This window comes from Canis aureus, chromosome 23, assembly GCF_053574225.1.
Source record: "Canis aureus isolate CA01 chromosome 23, VMU_Caureus_v.1.0, whole genome shotgun sequence".
NCBI lineage: Eukaryota > Metazoa > Chordata > Mammalia > Carnivora > Canidae > Canis > Canis aureus.
In genome coordinates, this window is record NC_135633.1 from 45697617 (window position 1) to 45720918 (window position 23302).

The 23302-nt window shown below is 49.3% G+C and overlaps 1 protein-coding gene across 3 annotated transcripts in view; it reads left to right on the top strand.

The window, feature by feature from the left end:
- Positions 1-23302, top strand: part of ENDOD1 (endonuclease domain containing 1) — a 44264-nt gene that overhangs the window by 13827 nt on the left and 7135 nt on the right. Inside the window, exon 1 of one of the 3 annotated variants that reach the window (XM_077867509.1) lies at positions 3378-3695. The exons of 1 other annotated variant lie outside the window; for it this stretch is intronic. In XM_077867509.1, the coding sequence (XP_077723635.1) occupies positions 3393-3695 (303 nt within the window). In that variant the 5' untranslated portion in view covers positions 3378-3392. Of the gene's footprint in view, positions 1-3377; positions 3696-23302 lie in introns of those variants that run through there. One more of the 3 variants, XM_077867510.1, reaches the window with a different exon arrangement.

Consider the following 23302-nt stretch of genomic DNA (forward strand, 5'->3'; position numbering starts at 1 on the left):
CCACTGAGCAGGGAGCCTGATTCAGACGCTTAACCAACTGAGCCAGCCAGGCACCCTTGAGGTGTATCAGATAAATTAAGTATTTCTCCACTTATGGTGTTCAAAGTTATTCCTGCCTGAAGTAATCCTTTAACATCTGGACAAATATCCAGAAAGCAGTTGAACAACCCAGAAATGCCCAGCAGTTAGTTCCCTGGGCTGGGTGAATTTTTTTGGAGGGGGTGAATTTTTTTAATTCAGGCCCATGGGGAGCCAGTATGTATGTGCACACATGGATGTTGCTTCCATGAGAAGAGAAGTTGTCTAATTATTACTTTTAGACATCATCTAAAGTTTAGCTTTGCTAGAAAGAAGACAGTTCTGCCCCAAGTTTAGGTGAGCATCAACTTTCTGCTCGTTTGGGTGTCAACAGCCCTTGGACTCCGAAGCTTTCTGCCACTCACTGGAGTGGTGAGCCAGGCCTGCTTTCTTGGTTTAGTCATTAATAGGCAAAGAAATCAGGCATTCTAATCCAAACAGGAGCTACTTCTCAGCCTCCTCATCTCTCCTAGAGATCTAAATGAGGTTAACTTCCTCATTATTTGTTGATTTTGTACAAGTGCTAGATGATCCAGAGAGGAGAGCCAAAGAAATTGGCTAAAAATTAATTATGATTCTAGTTTGTGAGCCATTGTTTCAACAGGTCTCCTCATTAAGTGTGATTTTCCAGTGTACCCATTGTCTTTCTAGAGCTTCTTCTCCCCTGGTTAGCCTTCTGGGCCCTCATAGCATGTAGCACTTCCTCTACTGTCTTGTAATTGCTTATGTGTCTTCCCTGCCTATTTCTGTCCTGTGGTGCATCGATGCATGCCAACCTTGCATTGGAAAGCAGTCGATGTTACAGAAAGTTCCCAGCATTGCCTTCTCTGCTCTGAGGCACAGCAGGTGCCCAGGATCTGTTACCTTCTGCTTTCTGTCCTGATGACCTGTGTAATCAGATGGTAGCTCGAGTGCCACACCAGGAGAGCAGACATCCCATCTGACTTTGCTCCCCATGAATCCTCAACATCTAGCACAAAGGCTGCTCACGGTGTTTTTTTTTTTGTTTTTTTTTAAGATTTTATTTATTGGGATCCCTGGGTGGCGCAGCGGTTTGGCGCCTGCCTTTGGCCCAGGGTGTGATCCTGGAGACCCGGAATCGAATCCCACATCGGGCTCCCGGTGCATGGAGCCTGCTTCTCCCTCTGCCTGTGTCTCTGCCTCTCTCTCTCTCTCTGTGTGTGTGACTATCATAAATAAATAAAAAAATTAAAAAAAGATTTTATTTATTTATTCATGAGAGATACAGGGAGAGAGGCAGAGACACAGGCAGAGGGAGATGCAGGCTCCCTGTGGGGACCTGGATGTGGGACTCGATCCCAGGACCCTGGGACAGGGCAGGCAGACGCTTAACCACTGAGCCACCCAGGCATCCCCATAATAGATGTTTTAAAAATATTTGAAAATGAATGAAGGAGCTAGAGCAATGAGAATTCACATAAAGTTGGGTGGAAGCAGGGTTTTTTCTTTCATTCATTCATTTCCTGACTCATTACCCTGTAACAGGCACTATGTGTATTTCTAAGGGGGAGGGTAAAAGTTTGGTACAAGCTGATATACTGGGCTGGGCAGGCACAGTTGAATGGGGCCCTTAACCTCATGTAGGGCAGTGGCAGGGGCAGGGGAGGGCAAGCTTGTCAGGAAGGTGGGTGGTTTGTGGAACTAATGTTTAACCAGATCATTAGTTGGGGGGTGTAAATGAAAGGGGTGAAAGGACAGGAATGTGGGAGTGGTGGGAAGTCCAGCCCAGCAGAAGCAGTTTATGAGGCCCGAGAATGAGCGTTGCCATTTGAGGAACGGCAAAGAATCCAATACTGCTTAGTACTGCTGAGCGTTTAGGGGGTCGGTGGGAGGCTGGAGCTGAGGGGTGGGGTGGGGGTGTGCAGATCTCAGTGGTCACAGGGTCAGGTAGGGGGAGACGGGTGGCATCCTTGGGCAAGTGGAGAGCAGCTGAACAGCTGTAAGAGTTGAGTGACATCAGATTTATTTTAGGAAGTCACTGAAGCTGGAGAATGAATTGGAGGGGATGAAGGGATATGAATTGGGTGAGTTTAGGCTGGCTTGGTTTAAGGTGGTGATGGGGGTGGCCAGGGAGGAACTGTCAGCAGAGCACAGAGGTGGGAACGGGGGCGTGGAGAAGTATCTAGTTTGCGTCCTGTTTTCAAACAAATTGGAAAAAGCCCCAGCCAACTGGATTGTAAATACAATGTCATTTTATTCCACCTCCGCCAGAGGAAAGAGGAAAAGTGATGCTCTTTGCCGAAGACTGTGCACTGATGTTCCACCGAGGGATGAGTGCAGAGGTCCAACAGGGTCCGGTTTGAAGATCCCTCCCCTGTGAGACGAGACGAGAGTCGGTAGCAAAGAGGAAGCCGAGGCGATCGCCTGGGAGAGAGCAGGGAACGCGGCTGCAGCGCGCACCAGCCCCACGGAGGCCGCGGCCTGGAGGCCCGGAGCGGGCGGCCCTGAGAGCTCGCCGGGGCCAGCCACGGGCACCCTGTGGCCCAGGACCTAGGCGCGAGGGCTGGGCCATTTACAGAAGTGAGCTCGATCTTAGCACGAAATGTTCTCTTTGGAAGGGGTCCAGTTTCTCAATGCTCCATATTCCGTTTTTAATTATTCTTTTAATAACCCGCTTCTGTGATTAAGGGCAGGCTCTCCGGGGAGGCCGCGGGCTCCGCGCCGGGGTGAAGGGCCCAACGCGGGCCGGTGACGGGGCGCTGCCCCCGGTGAGGAACCGAACCCCGACCCAACGCGCACACGGGCCGGGGACGCCCCTTCCGGGCGCCGGTGGTGGTTCTCGGCCTGGCAGCGGGGCCGCCCGGGAGGGACTCCGACGGCGCGACCGCTCCGGTGGAGCCTCGCGGCCCCGCCCCGCCCGCCCCGCCGCGCCCCGCCGCGCCCCGCCCCGCCTTTCCCTCGTCTGCGCTCGGGCTCGGTGCGCGCTCGCCCCACGGCCGCGGCCCGGGCCTCCCGCCGCCCTCGGCACCCTGCGGCCCCGGACCGCCCCCGCCGCCTCGGAGGTGCCCCCGGGCTCGCGCGCAGGGAGGGGGCGGGGCGGGGCCCGGGGACGCCGCCGCCGCCATCTTCGGCGCGGGCGGGAGGGAGGCGGGGAGGCGGGGAGGCGGGGAGGCGGGGAGGCGGGGCCTCGACCTCGGGCCCGCCCCGCCCCGCCCCGCCCCGCCCCGCCCCGCTCAGCACTTGCCCCGCCGCGCCGCGCCCGGGTTCCCGGGTTCCCGCTTCCCGCTGCGGCCCGGACCGCAGAGCCCCGCGCCCCCGGCGCCCCGCGCCCCCGGCCCCGCCCCGAGGCGGCCATGCGGGCTGCGCGCTGGCTGGCGCTGGGCGGCCTCCTCGCCCTGGCGGGGCCGCTGGACGGCCGGCTCGTGGGCCCGGAGGAAGCCGGCTTCGGCGAGTGCGACCGCTTCTTCTACGCCGGGACCCCGCCCGCGGGGCTGGAGGCCGCGGCCCACCTGAAGGTCTGTCAGCGCTTCGGGGGCGCCGAGCGCTTCGCCACCCTGTACAGCGGCCGGGCCCGCGCCCCCGTGTTCTCGGCGTTCCGCGCCCCCGCGCGCCCCCCGGCCGCCCGCGCCGAGCCCCGCTGGCTGGTGGAGCCGCAGGTGAGCCCCGGCTGCGAGCCGCCCCGCCCCGCGCCCACGCCCCCGCCCCCGCCCCGGCCGCAGCGGCCCTGCCCCCCGCGCGGAGACCCTCCCCTTGGTTCCGGGGCAGACGTCTCGGCGGCTCCTCCGCGGGGCCAGGCCGGGCGCTCACCGGCCCCAGCGCGGCGCTGCCGCAGCTCCCGGGCCTGGGCGGGCGGGCGGTTCATGCCCATTTTGCGGACGAGGAGGTGAAGGCCCCGGGGAGGGACGAGGCCTGTGGAGGCCTCCCCAGCCGGTGAGATGGGCCCGGCGTTTAGGCCAGGTCGCTGCCCCTTCCGCTGTGGAAAACCTTCTCTTCTGTGGGCCGCCTGGGCCTGAAAACCCGTGATGCGCAGGACATCGAATAAATTCCATATGAGGTCGTGTTGAGTTAGGACAATAGAGGTACTTTTTTTTTTCTTTTTTTTTTTTAGAGGAACATATTTTTAGAAATGCTATGGGATAGTAACAAATGGTAGGGAAACCATCTCCAACTACTGGGAAGGGCGAACTAGTTTCACGTGACTCCTCACGTCTGCATTACCAGACCACTTGGAGACGTGTCATGAGTGCTCCGTACTGGCGGGTGAGGGTGACCGAACACTGCGGAAGGTCCCCAGAGGCCCTGCTCAACCTGCCTCAACACTTCCCGCCCCACCTCTGCTTCTCTGGCCTCCTTCCCACAGACCCAGCCAGGCTCCCCTTTGGCGGGCCCTTCCCCTCTCACCAGCCTCCCACTGGGTCCTGCACCTGCCCCAGCCTCAGTGGCCACCCTCGCAGGGGGCAGAGCTACTCACTCAGCCCACCCACTCCTGATGGCCACGGCTGGCCAGTACCACATGGGTGAACAGACTGTGGCTTTCAGGTGCTTCGTTCAGAGCCCTGGGTTATGGTTTCTGTAATGTCATTCAGATATTTCTAGCTTGGAGAGCTTAGCTGGGTCTCACCCCATCTTGTACCTTAATCTTCATACCTTCCTGTCTGCCTCCAATCCATAGCCTTCACCTTGGTGTGAACAAGCCTTTGTAAATTGTACAAACATCAGACATACATTAATCTAAAATTAGTGTGCCCCCAGCACCCCTCAAGCTCTCTGCATATCCCCCAATTTATTATGCATCACAATTGTGGACCTGTCAAGAAATGGATGATCTAGTCCTTTCTCCTTGAGGATCTCATGGACAGCTCAAGGAGACAGAACATGCATGTGAAGAAGACACAGGAATGCATGCTAAACATATTTCAGTTGAACTCAGAGCCCATCTAGAAATCACCTGCTGGGTGCCAGACACCGAGGGTGCCAGGAGACAAGAGAGTAGCTCTCGGGTTCTATGGTTTCCTGGTGTGCAGGTGAAGCGTGCTGGGCAGAGGGGTGGCAAAACAGCTGATTAGAGCCATGCCGTGTGTGTGTGTGTGTGTGTGTGTGTGTGTGTGTTTGAGAATGAGTTCCTTTATTGACTAGCTGTAACCCTGGGCAGGTTATCTTGGAGCTAATCACAGGGCAGCCTTGAGGATGAGATGAGTTACTATATAAAGTTCTCTGAAGATGCCTGGCACATAAGTACTAGCTGCTATCAAGACACAAGCAAAACCTATACTTTAATAAAGGTAAACAGAGTCCTATGAGACTGAATCCATCTTGGAGGTGATAGGGGAGAGCCTTAGGGTCAGGATGACATTTGTGCTGTGCCTGGAGGATGAGGCAGGGCTCAGAAGAGAGACAAAGCTGTTCCAAGCAGAGGGATCACCAAGAGTGAGAAATGCATGTTCAGGGATTAGTGTGCAGGGAGTGGCTAGAGCTGCTAAACCAGTGGAAGTATGTAGGCTACAGTAAACTCAAGGGTTCAGAATAAAAGGGAATAAGGGAAGGGAGAGGGCGGGTGTGAAGGATGATTAAGGAAGACTTAGGGAGGCAGAGCCACCATGCAGTTACAGAAGGAGTTCCAAAGGATCGAGTTTCGAGTTTCGGTAGAAGGAGGAATGGCACTAGGGAGGTGAAGGAGGATGGGGAAGGAGGGGGGATATTGTTCCAAGTGGCAGCTCAAGAGATCAGAAAAATGGTGGTTTGGAAAAGGGCAGGAGGCCAGAATTCCTGGCTGGGGAGGTCAGGGTGGTGGTGGCAGCTGATGCTTTTCCCTGCAAGATGGGCTGGTGTCCCGCTCCTTCCAGCCTCAGCCTCAGGGGGGTCAGCCAGGAGCCAGAGGGTATCAGGAGGGAGGGAGGGAAGGAAGAAGGCAGGGAGGAGGTAAAGCTGCAAGATGAGATGCAGGAGGGCTCTGGAGCACACTGCATCAGAGTTGACCCTCCTGCGGCCCGCTTCCCGACCAAGGTTCCCACTGCAGAAAGATGCTCAGGGCTCACCGTGGACTTCTGGCTGCTTCGGAGCACCTTGTGATGCTTGCCTTGTGCCCAGATCACCTTTTTACCCAGTCAGCTTTGTAAGAGGCCCAGCAGACAGGGGAGGAAGAGGCAGGAGGCCAAAGGAGCTTGGTGTTTGCCTTGAATGATGAGTCAGGCAGGGCTGCACTGGCCCCAGGGGTTCCCAAAGCCCAATTCAGCAGCTTTCACAGCTCTCCTGCAGTTTCCCTTGGGAACTCCTGGGTTAAGGATCATGGAAACTCTTGTGCTTAAAACCTCAGAGGTGCTGGCTGCCTAACATGTACAGGACACAGTTCATCTCTGCATCCTGGCTCCAACTCCAGCCTTGGTTCTCACCCTACCTCACCCCACCCCACCCTCACAGTCTATGTTCCAGCATCATCCAGCTGCCTGGCATGCCCCTTAGAAACAGTACTGTTTGTCACTTCTTCCCTCATGCTCATTCCTTTTGCCCCGAATCCCTTTTGTGTGCTGCCCCAACTTGTCCCTCTCTGCTTCTCCTCCTCCATCCTTTAAGACTGCCGAGGTGTCATCTCTTCTAGAAAGAATAGCCCTCTGATTTAGGTCTAGTGCTCAGTGCTCTGATAATGTCTCACTTTTTTTTTGCACTCCTCACATTTTTTTATAATTACCTGCTTGTGTGTTGGCCTCTTCAGCATGAGCCCTTGTGAGATGAATGTTGCCCCTTGCTCGTCATGCTGACGTTCCTGGTGCCCGGGACACAGGGCGTCTCAACCATTAGGCTTAATCGGGCAGCAGTGGGTGAGATGCTGTGCTTGAGCTTTCCTGGCGGGACATGTACTACTTCACAGGCTTGCCCCATAGCTGGTCAGCAGCTGCTAATGCAGACACGTTCCATATGCAGAGCTGGAACCTTCCATTCCCAGCTCTGGCCTTTGAAACAACGCCAAATGATTTGGTTCTCTTCTCTGGACAATAGCTCTTTGGTGTCAGATACAGGATCCCATGTCCACCCACACTGGAAGAATATAAATGGGATCTTTTGAGGGACAGAATGAGAACTTGAAAAGAAAGCAGAGAAATCAGTGGGCTGTTGTAGGTTTTATATGGAATGTGGTCCCCTTTAAATTGAGAATGGGGAAAAGGCAAAAAAGATGAGAAAATGTTCCCCCTTAGGCATGGTGGAGATGCTTTAGAAGGTTTCCAGTCAAGACTTCGGACTTGAGAACTGGGTTCTGGTTTAGTACAGGGAGCCTCAAACCTTTTCGTCTTTCAATACCTTTCCATTGAATGGAAGAATTTTTGGATAAGAGATCAGTGATGCCTTACCAATGTACATTGTCAATTTGTGCTGGAGGCCGTCATCTAAGACTCTTCCATTTTATAAAGATGAATACTGACCAGATCTGGCGTCCTATTCAGCTTATACTTATTTAATCTTACAAAAATACTCCAAGGTAGATATCATTGTCTTCTATTGTAGAGATGAGCAGATGGGCTCAGAGGGGTTAAGTGATGTGCTCAGTGTCACACAACTTGAATTTGAACTCATGACTATTTTCTCTTAGTCAAGTGCTTTTTAAATACATCATGGAGATTCTTTGACCTCAGTAGATCCATTGCATTGTTGATCATAGGGCTTTAATTCTTCTTATCTTTTATATGGGGATCATAATTTCCACTCCATTTCTCTTTCTGTAGGATAAGTGGGAACACATACTTGGCCATGTCAATGTTGCTTAGGGGTCTGTGGCTCTGGAGCAAAGGGTAGATTTTGGTTAACTACAAAATCATTGTCCCTAAAGGGCCTAGTGAGGCCGTATTTCAAATCTTAGTAAATGCATTTGAACAGTGATCACAAGTTAGATCCTCATTTAGGTTCTGGGTCTTTAATTCCTGTCAGTGGCTTCTTACCTACACACACTGGGAAACTGTGAAGCCTTTATTCTAACATCAGTCCCTTTTTCATTATATCAGAGAACAGATGCATAGAAGGCATCATACACTTAAGTCTCTGTGCAGCAAACAGGACAATTCTGATACATACTTTCTGGTTGGGGGACTTGAATTCAGACCTCCTGCTCTGCCACTTACAGGCTGTGTGACCTTAAATTCTTCCAGTTCCGTTTTTCCGATCTGGTTATTAGAGGTGACTACAGTGTTTAACTTCACATAGTGGTTGTGACAAACGTCCAAAGTGACACACACAAACATATAGCACAGTACCTGGAATATGGTAAGGTCTTAGGAAATGTTAATGTGTATATTTTGTTAAAGACTTACTCCAATAGGTGTTATTACATTCTTTTTTTAAGAGGGAATGTGAAGGGAGTGGGGAGCAGAGGGAGAGAGGGAATCCCAAGCAGGCCCCACACCCAGCCAGAGCCTGACTTGGGGCTCGATATCATGACCTGAGGAGAAATCAAGAGTGGGACATTTAACCGACTGAGCCACCCGGGCACCCCAGTGTTATTATGTTCAAAAAATTTACATAGGCTGTACACCCAACATGGGGCTTATACTCACAACCCTGACATCAAGAGTCGCATGCTCTGCTGACTCAGCTCCCTCCCTTTTTTTTTTTATTACCTTAAAATCTTTTTTATATTTTTTAAGTAAGCTCTACACCCAGTGTGGAGCTTGAACCCACAACTCTGAGATCAAGAGTCACATGCTATAATAGGTGTAAGATATACACAAATACACACGCACACACACACACACACTGAATGTTGGATTAGACAGGTGACTCCTGAAATTCTACAACTACAACTCTCTTAAAATGTAAAACATCCATGTGTGTATCTTCTCAAACACTAGGCAGGCATATGTTTCACATTTGTACAACAGGTGCTTAGAAAGAGCTTTGGTGACAGATTGGGTGGATGGGTGGATGAAAGGATGGATTTAGGTGACTGAAAAAACAAAAATAAAATCAGTGCCAGAGATACCTCCACCCTCCCTGCCCTGAGTCACCAAGAGGTGTGTTGTCACAAAACAAGCAGTGAGCAATTGCATTGCAATCTATTGTGCTGAGTCTGGGTAAGTCTGGGAAGCCGCTGACTCAAAGGGATGAATCCAAAGTTAGTCACTCTCAATTTCTTCCTTACTGAGGTGCAAATAGCAAAAACAGGAGTCACAAAGGCCATCTTTCCTTGTATTTTTCTCCTTTCCTGGCTTTTTCTTCAACTTTAAATTCAACGTTTCTTTTTTTTTAATTTTTTATTTTTTTTAATTGTTTTATTTATTTATGATAGTCACAGAGAGAGAGAGAGAGGCAGAGACAGAGGCAGAGGGAGAAGCAGGCTCCATGCACCAGGAGCCCGACGTGGGACTCGATCCCAGGTCTCCAGGATCGTGCCCTGGGCCAAAGGCAGGCGCCAAACCGCTGCGCCACCCAGGGATCCCAAATTCAACGTTTCTGTTTGATTTGTGGTTGTTCTCAGGAGCAAGTAAAGGTACTTGCCCTACATTGGCAGAACATTTTAGGGATATTTTGTTCTGAAACAGTTCAGTGGTGACAGATCTGTACACCATTCTTTCAGTTCAGACTTAAATTTGGATGGCCCAGGAAAGGAGCTATCATTTATTGATTCCCTTACTGTGTATGAGGGTCTTCACAAATTAACTCATTCATATAAGTAGGTGTTATGGGCCATGTTTTATGGTCTAGGAAACTGAGCTTCCAAGTGGTTAAATCGCTTCCCCATGGTCCTACAACTGCTAGATGCAGAGCCTGAATTGGAGGTTATGGCTGCCTGGTTCCAAAGTCCTAAGTGTACTTTCTCCTCGATTGTGCCATTTTCCAACAACTGCATTTGTATTATTTTCTCTCCAGATTCCAAATTGATTGACTTAGGGTTGTCATTTTATTTTACTGAATTCATCTAGTTCTTTGGATGATTTGCGGTCTTGCTTTGAATGGACCATTCTGAAAATCCCCACTTCAGATGGTCATTAGCTCAGTTATGAGCTCATGGTGGTTCAACCTTGCTTTCCTTGAGTAAAGATTTTATTCTTGGGTTTTAAATTTCTCTTCCTTTTAAATTGTCAGTGAAACTCTTAAAGTACAAGTAAGAATGTGAGAAAATAAATCCTCCTACTTGTCAGTAGCTTTTGCTTCCTGTGATCTGCTCTTTCTCCTAGAATTACTATTATTTCAAAGATGTGTTCCCCCTTCAAGCCGTGTATCATGTCTCCAGGAGTGGCCATGTAACCTATCACCCCACAGAACTTGGCATCTACAGCAGCAATAATTTGTTGCCTGCTAATCTATTTGGCCACTGACAAGAGGGAGAAATAAAAAAGAAACTGAGTCATGGCATGAACCAAAAAGAGAAGCACCATTAGTATTCCTGGCACACTTTCTCTTGACGCAATGTCAGACAGAAGTGTGGTTCAATCCCTAGAGGTCAGGCTGAGGATGTCCTACACTTGGCATCAAAATGAAAAATATGGGTATGTTTCCCCAGGTTGCAGAGTAAACAGATGGATGAAACAGCATTTGAAAATCAAAGCTAAATTACATGTTCTAGGCAACTTGTACCTTAATCTTGGGTTTTGGGTTTTGATTGAGTTTCAGTTGGCAGGAACACCCAAAGCCCTGGGCCCTCTGTCAGCTAATTCACTAAATCAACAAATAGTTATTTGAACATCTGCTATGTGCCAGGCACTGTGCTAGGCCCTGGGAATAGAGCAATGAATCAGACAAAAATACCTTCTCTCTTGGAGCTTACTTACTATCCAGTAGAGGACACAGGTGATAAAATAAATAAATAAAAGACATAGCATGTTAAATAGAGTGCTAAGAAGAAAAATAAAGCAAGGCAAGAGGATATGAGGTATCAGGGGAAAGGTGACCTTTTCAAAGGGTTTTCAGGGAAGGATCACTGTGGAGGTGACTTTGTGTACAAACCCTAAGGAAGTGACAAAACCAGTCCTGCAGGTGTCTGGGGGAAGGATGTTCCAGGCAGCGAGAACAGTAAGTGCAAAGGCCCTGAGGCGGGCATGTTCCTCATGTTTGAGGAAGAGGCCAGTGTAGCAGGAGAAGGATTAATGAGGGAGTAGTGGGATGTGAGGTCAGAAAGATGGAGTGGGAGATGGCAGACCATGCAGGGCCTTCTGGGCTATTGGTAAGAAACTTGGCTTTTACTCTATGTGAGACCCGATGCCACTGTGCCATCTTTAAATAGGGGGTTTTTGACACACTCTTACATTTTTTAGTAGAATCCTTTCAGCTGCTTCATTGAGAACAGACTGTGTAGGCTCAAAGGCAGAAACAGAGAGGCCAGATAATCTGGCAAGAAACAGTGGTGGCTTGGACCACTGGTGGTGGCAGTCTAGCACTCGGTATGTTTTGAAGGAAGAGCGAAGAGTGAGAGAAAGGGAGGAGTCACAGATGACTCCAAGGACTGCGGCCAGAACAACTGGAAGAATGGAGTTACCATGAATAAGACGAAGAGCAGCAGGTGTGTTAGACGTGCTCAGTGCTCAGCACGAGATGCCTTTCTGCCTTTCAGTGTTCAGCGGAGCTTCAGGCAGGGGCCGTGAACTCTCTGGGTCCTAACTTACGGCCCTGGGCATGTTTTCACCTGTGATCTCATGTAATTCCCATGACAGACATAGGAAATAGGCGCTGTGGCTATGCTCCTTGGACAGAGGAGGCTGCTGAATTACCCTTCCATGTCCACACAGCTAGGAAGGGTGGGAGCTGGGGCTGTCTGACGGCAGAGAGCACAGGGAACCTCCTCTGTTAGCCAACCTGTTAGTGGATGGGAGAGCTCCTATTTACCTCTCCTTGGTGAAGCTCCTCTTGCCAAAGTTTGCACGTTCATTTATCAAGATTCTATAGAACAGAGAGTGTGCCCAGCCCCACAGCCAGTGACCGTCAAAGCTCATGGCCTTTGGGTGCACCCTCGTGCTGTAGCTAGAGCAGGTTACGGGAGCCTTAAGCACTGTAAGGGGCTGAGGGTGCTGTTCCCTCCCTTTTGCTCAAGATCCATTCGAACAGTTCTGATGGCCATTATGCAAACAGACATTCTGCATAAGGTGGGGCAGGGTGTGGGGGTGGGGATGGATCATCTAAAAACTCTGTCAAGCAACAAGGATGGTTCCCTGAGTCTTGGTGAGCATGGCCAGGATAAGGGAAAGCTCTTGTATCTGTGGGGGCGTGGGGCTGCTGTGGCTGCAGGTAGGCTGGTGCCATGCAGGAATATGAGGACAGCTCCGTTCTGGACCAGGTGGCAATTGCCCGAGGGGAGTGGATGCAAGCAAACCACACCCTCCAGAGCCCCACCTCTGGAACAGAGATAGAGGAACAACTCATCCATCCTTCTGCCCTAGGATGCTCAAGAGTCCCTCGATGCACCCAGCCTGGTTCCCCAGAGAAGGAAAGGCAGCTGAATTTAGCACATTCTGACACTTCCTACTCCACCAATGTAGTACATCCCAATTTGGGACCAGGGGAGGGCCTTCGCTCACCCCATGTCCTTGAAATCCTTTTTATTTATGACTGTTAGTAAACTGAAGTCCTCCCCCTGTGCAGGTTCTTGCCTTGCCCTTTTGTCATAGGTAACCTGGCATCAACCCAGCTTGGGGAATGAGCCTGCCCAGTGTCTCTGGGATATGGTAGCATTGGTTTCAGGAAGTCCCCTTTCCATTATTTTAATATGTCTAACTGAGGGAAGAAGCTGACCCATATCAATCACATCAGTGTTTTGAGTGAATTGACCAGGATGTATGACTGAAGAGGTCATGTAATTTATGTTTCTGAAAGACCAGTCATCTGCTGCAATCTCAGAATGCACAGAAGCCTAGGGAAGGGAAAGCTGAGTTTATGAACCATCATAGGTCTTTTCTCATTCTGGAGTATTTCTACTGTATCTGGAGCCATGGTATCCATGATGACAGATACCTCTTCATGGCCAAGTGCACTGTTCGGGGTGGGTGGTGGCCTTGCTCTTACACCTTAACTGGAAAGACCACCTCCCTGTGATCCCTGCCATCTACACTTGGAAGTACAAGCTCCCCTCATCTTCCTCTAGGCCTCTGCAAAACAGCTTCCCCAGTAGTTAATCCCTCCTACTCACATCTCTAAACTTACTCCCCTTGGAAGCCAGAAATTGTCTCAGATCATCAATCCCATCGTGCCTCCAACAGCCTCACTGGAAAGCCTCCAGGGCTCCCCATTCTCCTCATATAAAGATAAGTCCTTATCGTGGTCTCCAGAGTCCTGCACATGTGTCTCCCATTCCCCACCCAGCTTTATCTGGTGCTGCCCACATTGCTAGGCCTTTACCTCTGGCAAAGAGGCTTATTTCTGTGAGAGTGAAGCTGCTGTTGTTTTAATTACCATCAAAGGGCCTATGTACCTGTTATTTCGTTTTGCTTTTTTGTCTTCCATGACATTCCCAAATAGGTCAACTGCTCAGAATACTCTCTAGTAGTGCCAAACATAACCTTCCTCTGCTAGTATGTTACAATTATACATTTATTTGTTTATTTGTGTGACTGACTGAGTGCCACCCAACTAGATGCTAAGTTCCATGAGGGCAGGGTGCCAGGCTAGTTGCTCATGGTCAGATCCTCATTATCTAACACAGGGACCAGCACACTTTTTTATACAAATAGCCAAATAGTAAGTATTTTAGGCTTTGTTGGCCATACAGTCTCTCTCTCTCTCTCTCTCTCTCTCTCTTTTAAAGACTTTTTACTTATTTACTCACAAGAGACAGAGAGGGAGAGAGGCAGAGATAGAGGCAGAGGGAGAATCAGGCTCCCTTCCCTGCAGGGAGCCCGATGTGGGACTCAATCCCAGGACTCCAGGATCATGCCCTGAGCCTAGGGCAAACACTCAACTGCTGAGCCACCCAGGCGTCCCAGCCATACAGTCTCTGATGCAACTATTCAGCTAGGCCATTTTTGCAGGAAAATAGCCCTGGACGATACATAAATGAATGAGTGTGGCTGTGTTCCAAGGGAACTCTATTTATGAAAACTGGTGGTAGGCTGACTTTGGCTTCACAGGAGGTAGCTGGCCAGGCCCTGGGCTAGCATCATGCCAGCACTTTGTAAGTAATTAGGAAATGTTGCTGGATGTTGAGCACTTAAAAAATATGGATTGAATGGCAACAGTGAAATTTGAAAGGTGAGCAATCCCAGTCCTTTTGCCAGCCTGCCAGCCCTAGATCTAGATCTGCAAACAATTTTCAACTAACCCTTTTAATGTATGGTGATGGCCATCATTTATAATATTAAGGGTTTTTAGGATTATAAAAGTAGTATGTGCTTATGGTAAAAATATTTTTTGAGCATTTTAGAAGTGTATAAAGAAAAAGATCTCATTTCTCACAGACAACTAACCTTTACAGTTTGTGTGTGTGTGTGTGCGCACGCACACTAACATTCCAGAAATTTCTTTTACACATTGAGATGCATATAGGCTCTCAGACCCTTTATTCTGGTCGACAGGGTTCAACACCCCTTTGGACTCTGAAGCCACAGCTGACAAGCCCCTCAAAGGACCATCATAGCCCTGGAGTGGGAAAGTGAAAAGGCTCTCCAATGAGTGGATTTGCACATGTATAGAAATAATTTATTTCATTTAGAAACAGAAGGCCTGGGGCCTTCAAATGCAAAGTCTACTTCATAATATTTTTTCAAGTCGGTGTCTACGCAACTCACAGGTGGCCTGAAAGAACCTGCCCCCTTCCTGTGCTCCTCAGCGGTGGTGATCATTGTCTTCTTCCAGGGACTCACTGGCCTGCCCAAAGTCAGGAGGCCAGTCAGTGGCAGAGCTGTGACAGGTCTCCTCATTTCTAATCTGGTGTTCTGTTCCCATGCTCCACTGCCCCATACTCTCATATTTAAAGGAGCTTGAAGAGGAGTGATACTCATAAAACCCAGGAGAAAAGGTTGAACAAATGGAAATGATTTTGCCCGAGGGCATATTTACTAGCCTCAGATCTTATTTATTGCACAGCATTGAGAAGCATAAGCTATCTCTTTTGTGCCAAATACAGGAGGGGAAGATTGAATAGTTCCAGGAGAGTTTGGGTTGGAAACAAGCCATTTCCTGACAGAGTTCCTATGCTGTGGGAAAGGACCTGAGGGCTGTCAAGTCCCCTTCTCTAATGATGTTTACAATGAAGGATCAATTTTGTCAGCTTGAGAAAGGCTATTTCTGATAACTGTCGTCTTGTGTGGAGATAGGCTCTGAGCCTTTCCTAGCACCAGAGTATTTCCTCTCATTCAGGTATGTAATGAAATGTGGTCATAGCTAGTCAGAGACGACCTTATCATAAATTTGTTCTCTGTCAGTGAATTGGGATTTAAGAGGGAAGCATAGGATGGCAGGTGTTTGCAAACCCATCCTGTTTATTATCTGCCCTTTCACTTATCCGTTCCTGGTCAGCGGGTCTAGAATCTTAGCACCGCCAAGAATGCATCGTCAGACACCCAGTTGCCGATTGACACTTTGATTGGTGTTGTCATTCTCATCCACATTCAAACCATTTGTTGAGTTCTCTCAGTGCCAAGCCAAGAAATAGGAGTCTAAGACACGGTCCTGGAACAAGACCCAGTCCCCTCATGCACGTGTCTTGTTACCTTAAGTCAGGAAGGCAGATCATGACCAACTTAATTATCTCCTACTAGACTGTTAGCCCCAAAGGGGCAAAGATAGAGCGAGCACACAGAGCGGTTAAGAGAGTGGGTCTTGGGGAAGCCTGGGTGGCTCAGTGGTTGAGCATCTTCCTTCAGCTCAGGGCGTGATCGTGGGGTCCTGGGATCGAGTCCTGCATCAGGCTCCCTGCATGGAGCCTGCTTCTCTCTCTGTCTATATCTCTGCCTCTGTGTGTGTCTCTCATGAATAAATTTTAAAGATCTTAAAAAAAAAAAGTGGGTCTTGTAGAGAGATAAAATTGGATTGAGTCCTGTCATTTACCAGCTGTGTGACCTTGGAAATGTTACTGAATCTCATGGAGTTCAGTCCCCTACCTATGGCATGGGGCTAATAAATTTTCCCTATGCCACAGAGAAGTTGGGAAGACTTGGTGTGACGGCATATGCAAAAGGCACCCTGCATTGTGTCTAAGCACTCAGTAGATATAGAATAAGCATGTTGAACCAACAAGTAATCTTTACTTCCGAGACCTGCCTGCCGTGGAGACAGCCAGGCTTAGGGTCATCATGGTCCTATATTTGACTCAGTATCATTGCTCAAATGGTTTCCTGGCCTGTTCCGGGGAAGTGAGAGGTCAGACTCTTAAGGTGGTCAATGGGAGAAGACCGGTCAGGCCAAGCAGATGCAATAAAAGCAGGGCTTTGTCAGTGTTGTACTGACAAAAAAAGGATCCCAATGTTAACTCTAAAGTACTTTGTAATCTGGGATTTCTCTAATAAAACTGTTGAGCTAGTCAAAAACAAAAATTCATACTCCTGCTCCATTCCTACCTTACTTGTGACTGGTCCCTGCTTTTTCTCTGAGTTCAGTGGCTTGTACACTATCTTCCATGTTACTTTGCCCATTGATACATTCTTTGTTGAGGAACTCAGTAGAAGTTCATTCTCTCTGCTCCCAGGGGTGTGCCTCTGGTCTGTTCCCAGACGTCTAGAACCAAGATGGCCTTGTCTCTTCATTTGCTCCTGAAATTTAACCCAGATGCCTAGAAGCTTCCATGCCTATAAGGTTCTTGCTCCAACTCCCACAGGAGACTTGCTGGGTTCTCCTGATGCTTCAGGCCAGTTGATGCATGAATCATAAGCTTACCTGAGCTCATTCAGGTGAAGGGCAGGTCTGTTGTAACAGATCACTGGTAGATTCACAGACATAGGAACAGAGGTAGACACAGGCCTCAAAGGAACCAGAATTGGGAAATTTCTAGAAGCCAAATGGTCTCACAGTCTTCAGAGTCTTTATCCTACCCTCCTGGTCTTTTAAGGGTTTTCCAGCTTTCCCACGGGTCAGCCTGGCTACCACACCTAAACTGCATATAGCAACCTTCACACTCCGCTTGTTGTCAGTCTCTGAGTGTCTTGGATTGAAAACCCAAGAGAACCAGCTGACTGGTTGCTGGCCAGATTGGCCATCCCTTGGTTGTGACTGGCAAGGAGGTGGGTAGGAGGGGGTCAAGTGGCAAGCAGTGCTACTCTTTCAGAGATAGTATTTGAAACAGTCAATTTAGAAATAGAAGTTAACTATAGCACACTGACTAACAAGGGCTGATGTGCTGATGGCTGTCTGGGAGACCCCAGTCTGGGCAGCCATATTGGACAATGACTCAAGTGACCTTCACTGCTCAACAGAACTGGTCTGTGTACCAGCTCTGTGTGTAAGTCATGCCACAGAGGCCCCAAGGTGGAATCAGTCTCCCAGGACTGGGCCAGTTGTGGTCTCAGGAAAACACTCATTGAGGTTGTATCGAGGGTCCTGGCAGGAAACAAATGGAACTTTCAAAGTAGTTTAACCAACAGAATTGAATGAAGAATTTATTTACGGAGAATTAAGGGAGTCAACACGATCTGGTAAAGCTCCTAGGGCCTAGCCATTTATGGGAAGCTGTCACCATCCCAAGCCTGTGGGGTCAGGCGGGAGCCTGGTGAGAGCCATGACTGTAGAGAGACTCAGCCAGAGCCAGAACCCCAGCAGCTAGGGGGATGGGGAGCAAAGGAATAAGTACTCTGGTTTCTCTCCACACCCGCTCCCCCCTCCCCCCGCACTGGCTGCTCCAGTCAGAAGCCAGAGGGCAAGAGAGCTCAGATGATGTGGGTCCTAAAAGTCAGCCTCCTGTGGCACAGAGTGGGGCAGAGAAGAGTGGAGAATGGATCTGTGAGGCCAAAGGAGACCTCCTCCCTTTCCCCCCACCCCAAGCATGGGAGGCTGTGAGGCTGGGCCTGAGCAACAGGCCCATCCATGGGTGCTACTGAGCACCCACGCAAGTAGCAGAGAGGAATTGTGGAAGCACCCCTACCACTGAGGCCCCTGGAGGGAGTGCAGAGGGAAGCATGTATATTACATCCATGTAACTGATGTGGTTGGGAAGGGGTGGACCTATTGTGGTTGAATGTAAGGGAAGATTTGAGAGAAGAGAAAGGAGGACTTTTGTGGGTAGGAGGCCTTACAAATATGCCTGTTTGTCATTTAACCAGGAAATATAGGGTGCTGTTGAAGATGTTAGAGTAGTAATATATGCTCAAAAGAGTATAAATTACTGAGGGGGGGCAGAAAAAAAATGAAAAAAAAAAGTGTAAATTAGCAAAAATGGACTTCTCATTTCATATGTGAATAAGACAAGAAATCCATGTTTACAAATCATAAAAATGATCAGAATATTAACTGGTCTGATAGGTGGAGGGACTTAAATGGCCCTTTAATACTTTGTTCTCTCCCTTGGTATTATCTTCACAACTCTTGGAATTTGTGGATAATACTCTCACATAGCACAAATATCATGTGAATCAGTTAAGCCCAGCTGGGGCACTACCCAAAGGTGATTTAAACGTTTGCTTTTAGGTGTGGGGTTCATGGAGCCTCTGCATCTGCGTCACCTGGGGTAGTGGTGAAATGCACTTTTGGGCCCCACTCCAGACCTACTGAATATATCTCTGGTGTGAAGCCCAGGAATATGCATTCTTAACAAGGACCAAGGTGCTTCTGATAGAAACTAAATTTTGAAAACTACTGATTTAAGGAGATATCACTAATTTCTTGTAGTAGCCATCTGAGCAAGAGTTAATTCCACCAGAGCCTGATAAGATAAATGAAAGTCTGATAGAGATCTAGCTCAGCAGGTTCTCAATTTAGAATCATCTGGAGAACTTTAAAAACATCCTGATTCCCAGCCTTCTCCTGATGCCAGAACTCCCATTTAATTGGTTTGGGGTGAGGCCTGGACATATTTTATTTAAAGCTTCCAGGTGATTCTGACATGCAGCCAGACCTAAGAACCTCTAATCTTGTCTGAACCCAGAAGGTGGAAAAAATTAGAAATGGAAATATCTTAGCTTAATGGACTTTGTGGAATTCTGTACAACACAGTCACATGCTAAGAATAATTGCTCTGGAAAAGAAAGCGGAGTACAGAGTAGAAAACAAGCTTCAGTGAGTAATGAGGAAGGAAACCCAAGAAGAGCAAGGACAATGTAACCTGAGAAGGTGCTGCACTTCTGGAAGGACTTAAAGGAGTTCTCGGCACATTTTCACAGGCTCCCAGAAGGAGCTTGAAACTTAGAGCTTTTGTGAGAAGGAGCAGCTGGAGGAGCCCATGGGGAGTTTGTCTGTCCCCGGGGCCACCCACTGGCCTCTCCCAGGAGTCCCTTGACAGCAGGTGTGGTCAGTTTTGGGTTGGTCCTTTTTTTAATCTCTCCCTTTTCTTTTCTCTTTTCTTTTCTTTTCTTTTCTTTTCTTTTCTTTTCTTTTCTTTTCTTTTTTCTTTCTTATTTTATTTTATTTTATATATTATATTATATTATATTATATTATATTATATTATATTATATTATATTATATTATATTTCCAAGAAAAAGAAAAGTCTGAAATGGAAGAGGAACATCCTTTGATTATTTCTTCTGTTCTGTCATCCTCTGACCATAGGAGGAGAGAACACTTCCCCCAGTTGCCTTTGCACCTCCTCAGGCTCGCTTTGCACACACTGAGCACGGACAGTGTGCCCAGGGTGCCCAGCAGCAGGAGGGAGAGCTGAAAATCAGGCTCCTCCCTGGGGCAGGAAGGTGTGTGAGTGGCCCAGGGGGGCCCAGAGGAAGGGTGATTCATGGGGAGGAGGGCCCAGAGGACAGGGAAGTCCACCTGAGTGCTGAAGTTCAGGGCATGGAAAGCCCTGCATTTCTCTTTAAAAGAAGAAGAAGAAGAAGAAGAAATTAAAATAATAATAATAAAAAATCCTACTAAGTCTTCTAAAGCTGTTTCTATTCCCAAGAGGATAAAGAATATTTTGGATGCCAAACAGGGAGGATTTTATTTTTCTTAAATGGGTGGGTCAGAGCTCGGTTTATCCCTTTCCTGAGAGCTGAAAGGTCTTAGGGTTTAGTCTTCCTCAAATGCTCCCTCATCTGCTCTCCTGGTCCTGCTACGTTTATGAAAGGCAGCCCTTTTCCTCAAGCTGGGTATTTTCCATGGTGAGTACATTCTCTCAGCATTCAGCCAAGGCCTCAGATCTCGTTTATTCTAGTGTGTGCGAGTGTGTTGAGGGCCTGTGTGCACCAGCCAGCTCCAGGTCTGATAAGATTATCTGATGTTCCGACTGTCGGCTGCTCTCATATGCCCTGTAAGGAGAGGCCCTCTTACCACTTCATGATGGGCAGGAGGACGACAGCATGTTTTCAGTGTCCCTGTGTGCGCATCATAGTTCAGGGCAGAAACAGAATTAGAACACCAACTCTTCAGCCCATTTGATTACTTAGTTCTCGTTGGAAATAAAACAACTCCCCAAACAATATAGCCTTTTTATCGCCACAGAGTTGGGGGGAGCGCGTTGGGTTTCTCCTGATCATGGGGTCTCATCTGAATCAGCCCCGCGAGTGCATCTCTAGCCTCAGCCTGAGATTCTCCAGGGGGGGAAACTCCACCCTTCCTGAATCACTGAGAAGTTTTATAACTGCTCTGATGATCCTTCTAGATGGCCACCTTTCCATGTGGCAGATCCTGGAGCAGCACCAAAGGACAAACTGTTCTCTCTGGGGCCTCTCTTTCTCAGTTGCAAACTGGAGGAAATTATATCCATCAGGAGATTGTTGTAGAGGTCAGATGGGCTCATTCTTTCCACAACTACCAATGGCTTCCTGGTGCGAAGGGCCTCTGTGCTAGGTGCAGCAACACAGGCATCGTTGGCCACCGGCTCCGACTCTAGTTCAGTGGCACAGACAGATGGATAAGCATAGTTTCAGGGCCTGGACCACTTCTCCCCACTTTGTCTTTGGTGGCCAGCTTGCCTAACTCCACTGTCCACTTGTGTCCCCCTCCTCGTGTGGGTGCCCCCCCCTCCTCCAGCATCCCCGGTCCACGTCCCCTGAGCCTGTCTTGCTCCTCACCTGTACCCACTGTCTCTTCAGGAGCAGTGCCAGGAGGTGTCACCTGCCAACCTCAGCCCCTGCCCACCTGGTCTCAGAGGCGCTTCAATTCTGTTTGCAATGCCAAGCCTCCCTGCCCCTGCCCCCTTCATCCTCACCAGTTCTTTCTCTGCACCTGCCCCTGGACTATGTATGGGTAATGGCTGTGGGTAAAATAGTATAAAAACTACAACCCTGGACTAAACAGATCTGGCCTGTCCCATTAACCCTGGCTGGCTTCCACACAGCCTTCATTTCTTCCCAGCATCTTTCCTCTCTCCTAAATTCCCTGGCACTGTGACCTCTGGAGGCTTGCACACTGTGTTCTCCTTATGGTCCTGCTGCCACGTCCCCCACATATGGCAGAGAACTCACCAATACCAACGCCCCATGTACCCTTCCGTCGTCCCCTGTGTTCTCAGCAGAGGTCCCCTCATTCCAGGCTGACTCTTCTCCACGTGCTACCACTGTCATTCTCTTTGCTGTCCCGCTCCTCTGTGCCATTGGTGCCATCATGATCACCAGCATACTAATCGGCCACCACTTACCAGAAACCTATCATATGCAGAGTCTTCATTAGGTTTGTAGCAGACAAAAGTATGAGAGGTGATCCTGGTGTTTGTGGAACTTGCAGCCTGTAAAAAAGCAAGAAGCAAATGCACAGGAGCCTGATCTCTGGCACACGCAGACACCGCCCTCCCGCAAGATCTCTTTCTGGTGGATCCATTGTGTGTGCTCTTTAAAACTAACCTTGGTGGCATCTCCCACATTCCCGTCCTTCTCACCTGGTTGGTCATCCCAAGCCCACTGCAAAGCCTCTGTGCAGCTGTGCATTCTGGAACATTCTGTGTTTCTGCACACTCTCAGGGCACAGATACACTCTCCCTCTGCTGCCACTCTCCTGGCCATGGTGCAGTCCCCCACCTGGTCTTGGGGGTCCTGGCTGGGACCTCCTGGTTTTCTGGCCCTGTGGAGTTGTCTTGTCAAAATCCTTGTGCAGTCCTAATACTGGGAAGGGGGTTAATGGACCCCCTGTACCTGCCAGGCCTCTGAACTGCTTCTGAGAAGGTGCTTGTGGACTCCTACAGGAGTTGGGAAGACAGCGAGAGGAAGGAGGGAAGAAGGGGGTAGAGTACTGCTGATGAGTGCCGAAGCTTCTGTTCATGTTCAGCAGACCATCATCATGGTCGGCACATAGCTCCTCCTCCCCGCTCAGTGACAAATCAGCACCAGGTGACTCAGGTCCCTGAGGTCTGAGGGATTTCGCAGCCCAGAAGCCCTCAGGGATTGGGCTGGTGCTCGGTGGCACTGTGCCCCTGAGACGCCTCTGGGCCTCAGAATGTTCGCTCGCACGCACAGAGACCTAGAACCCCTCCCCACCCTGCCCCTTTCCCTGGGTTGTGTGTGGGGGGCAGCAGGACCACCTTTGCTGATTCCTGTGAGCCCTGCTTCCCAACGAAGAGCCTCCTTACCTCTGCCTTTACCTACAGACTTCTCCAACAAGCCTGTGTCTGTCTCAGCTCCCTCTTGCTTGTATCCAGTCAGTCTTGTCACCTGCCTCCCTTGCCAAACCCTCAGTGGAAATCGCCCTTTGAAGCCTCACTAAGGATTCTCAAATCCTCAGAGGTTTTGGTCTTTATTGTCATCCTTAACCTTCCCTCTCTGTGGCGGGTGCCACACTGTCGATCCTCTCTCACCAAAGCTTTCTCCTCCCCTGACTTTTGATGTGACCCTAGATGACTGATTGTCCAACGGCTCCATCTGTGTTTCCCAGTTGTGTCTTGTCCTTCTTGTGTCCTCCAGTGTGGCTACCCTGTGGCTCTCATGCTGCCTTCCTCATCCAAGGGCTGCTGCTGGCGGGGGGCTGGGGCTTTGGAGCCTGAGAATCTGGGTATAAACCTTGGCCCTGCCACTTAGATATTGGGTGACCTTGTACCCATTGCTTATGTGAGTTTTCATTTTCCTGTGTGTCAAATGGAGACAGTGCCTCTCCCATTGGGTTATGTGGAGAGTAAATGGGATGCAGCAGGGCAGTGCTTTCTGAATCGTAGTCATTTGCAAACGTGCTTTACAATTTTTGCTGTATCTGAGGTGATGGGGATCCCATTAGGATTAAAAAGGATGCTTTATATATAGACCATTTTCTGTGGTGCTTGGTGCATCACGAGTGCTCAGTAAGTGGAAG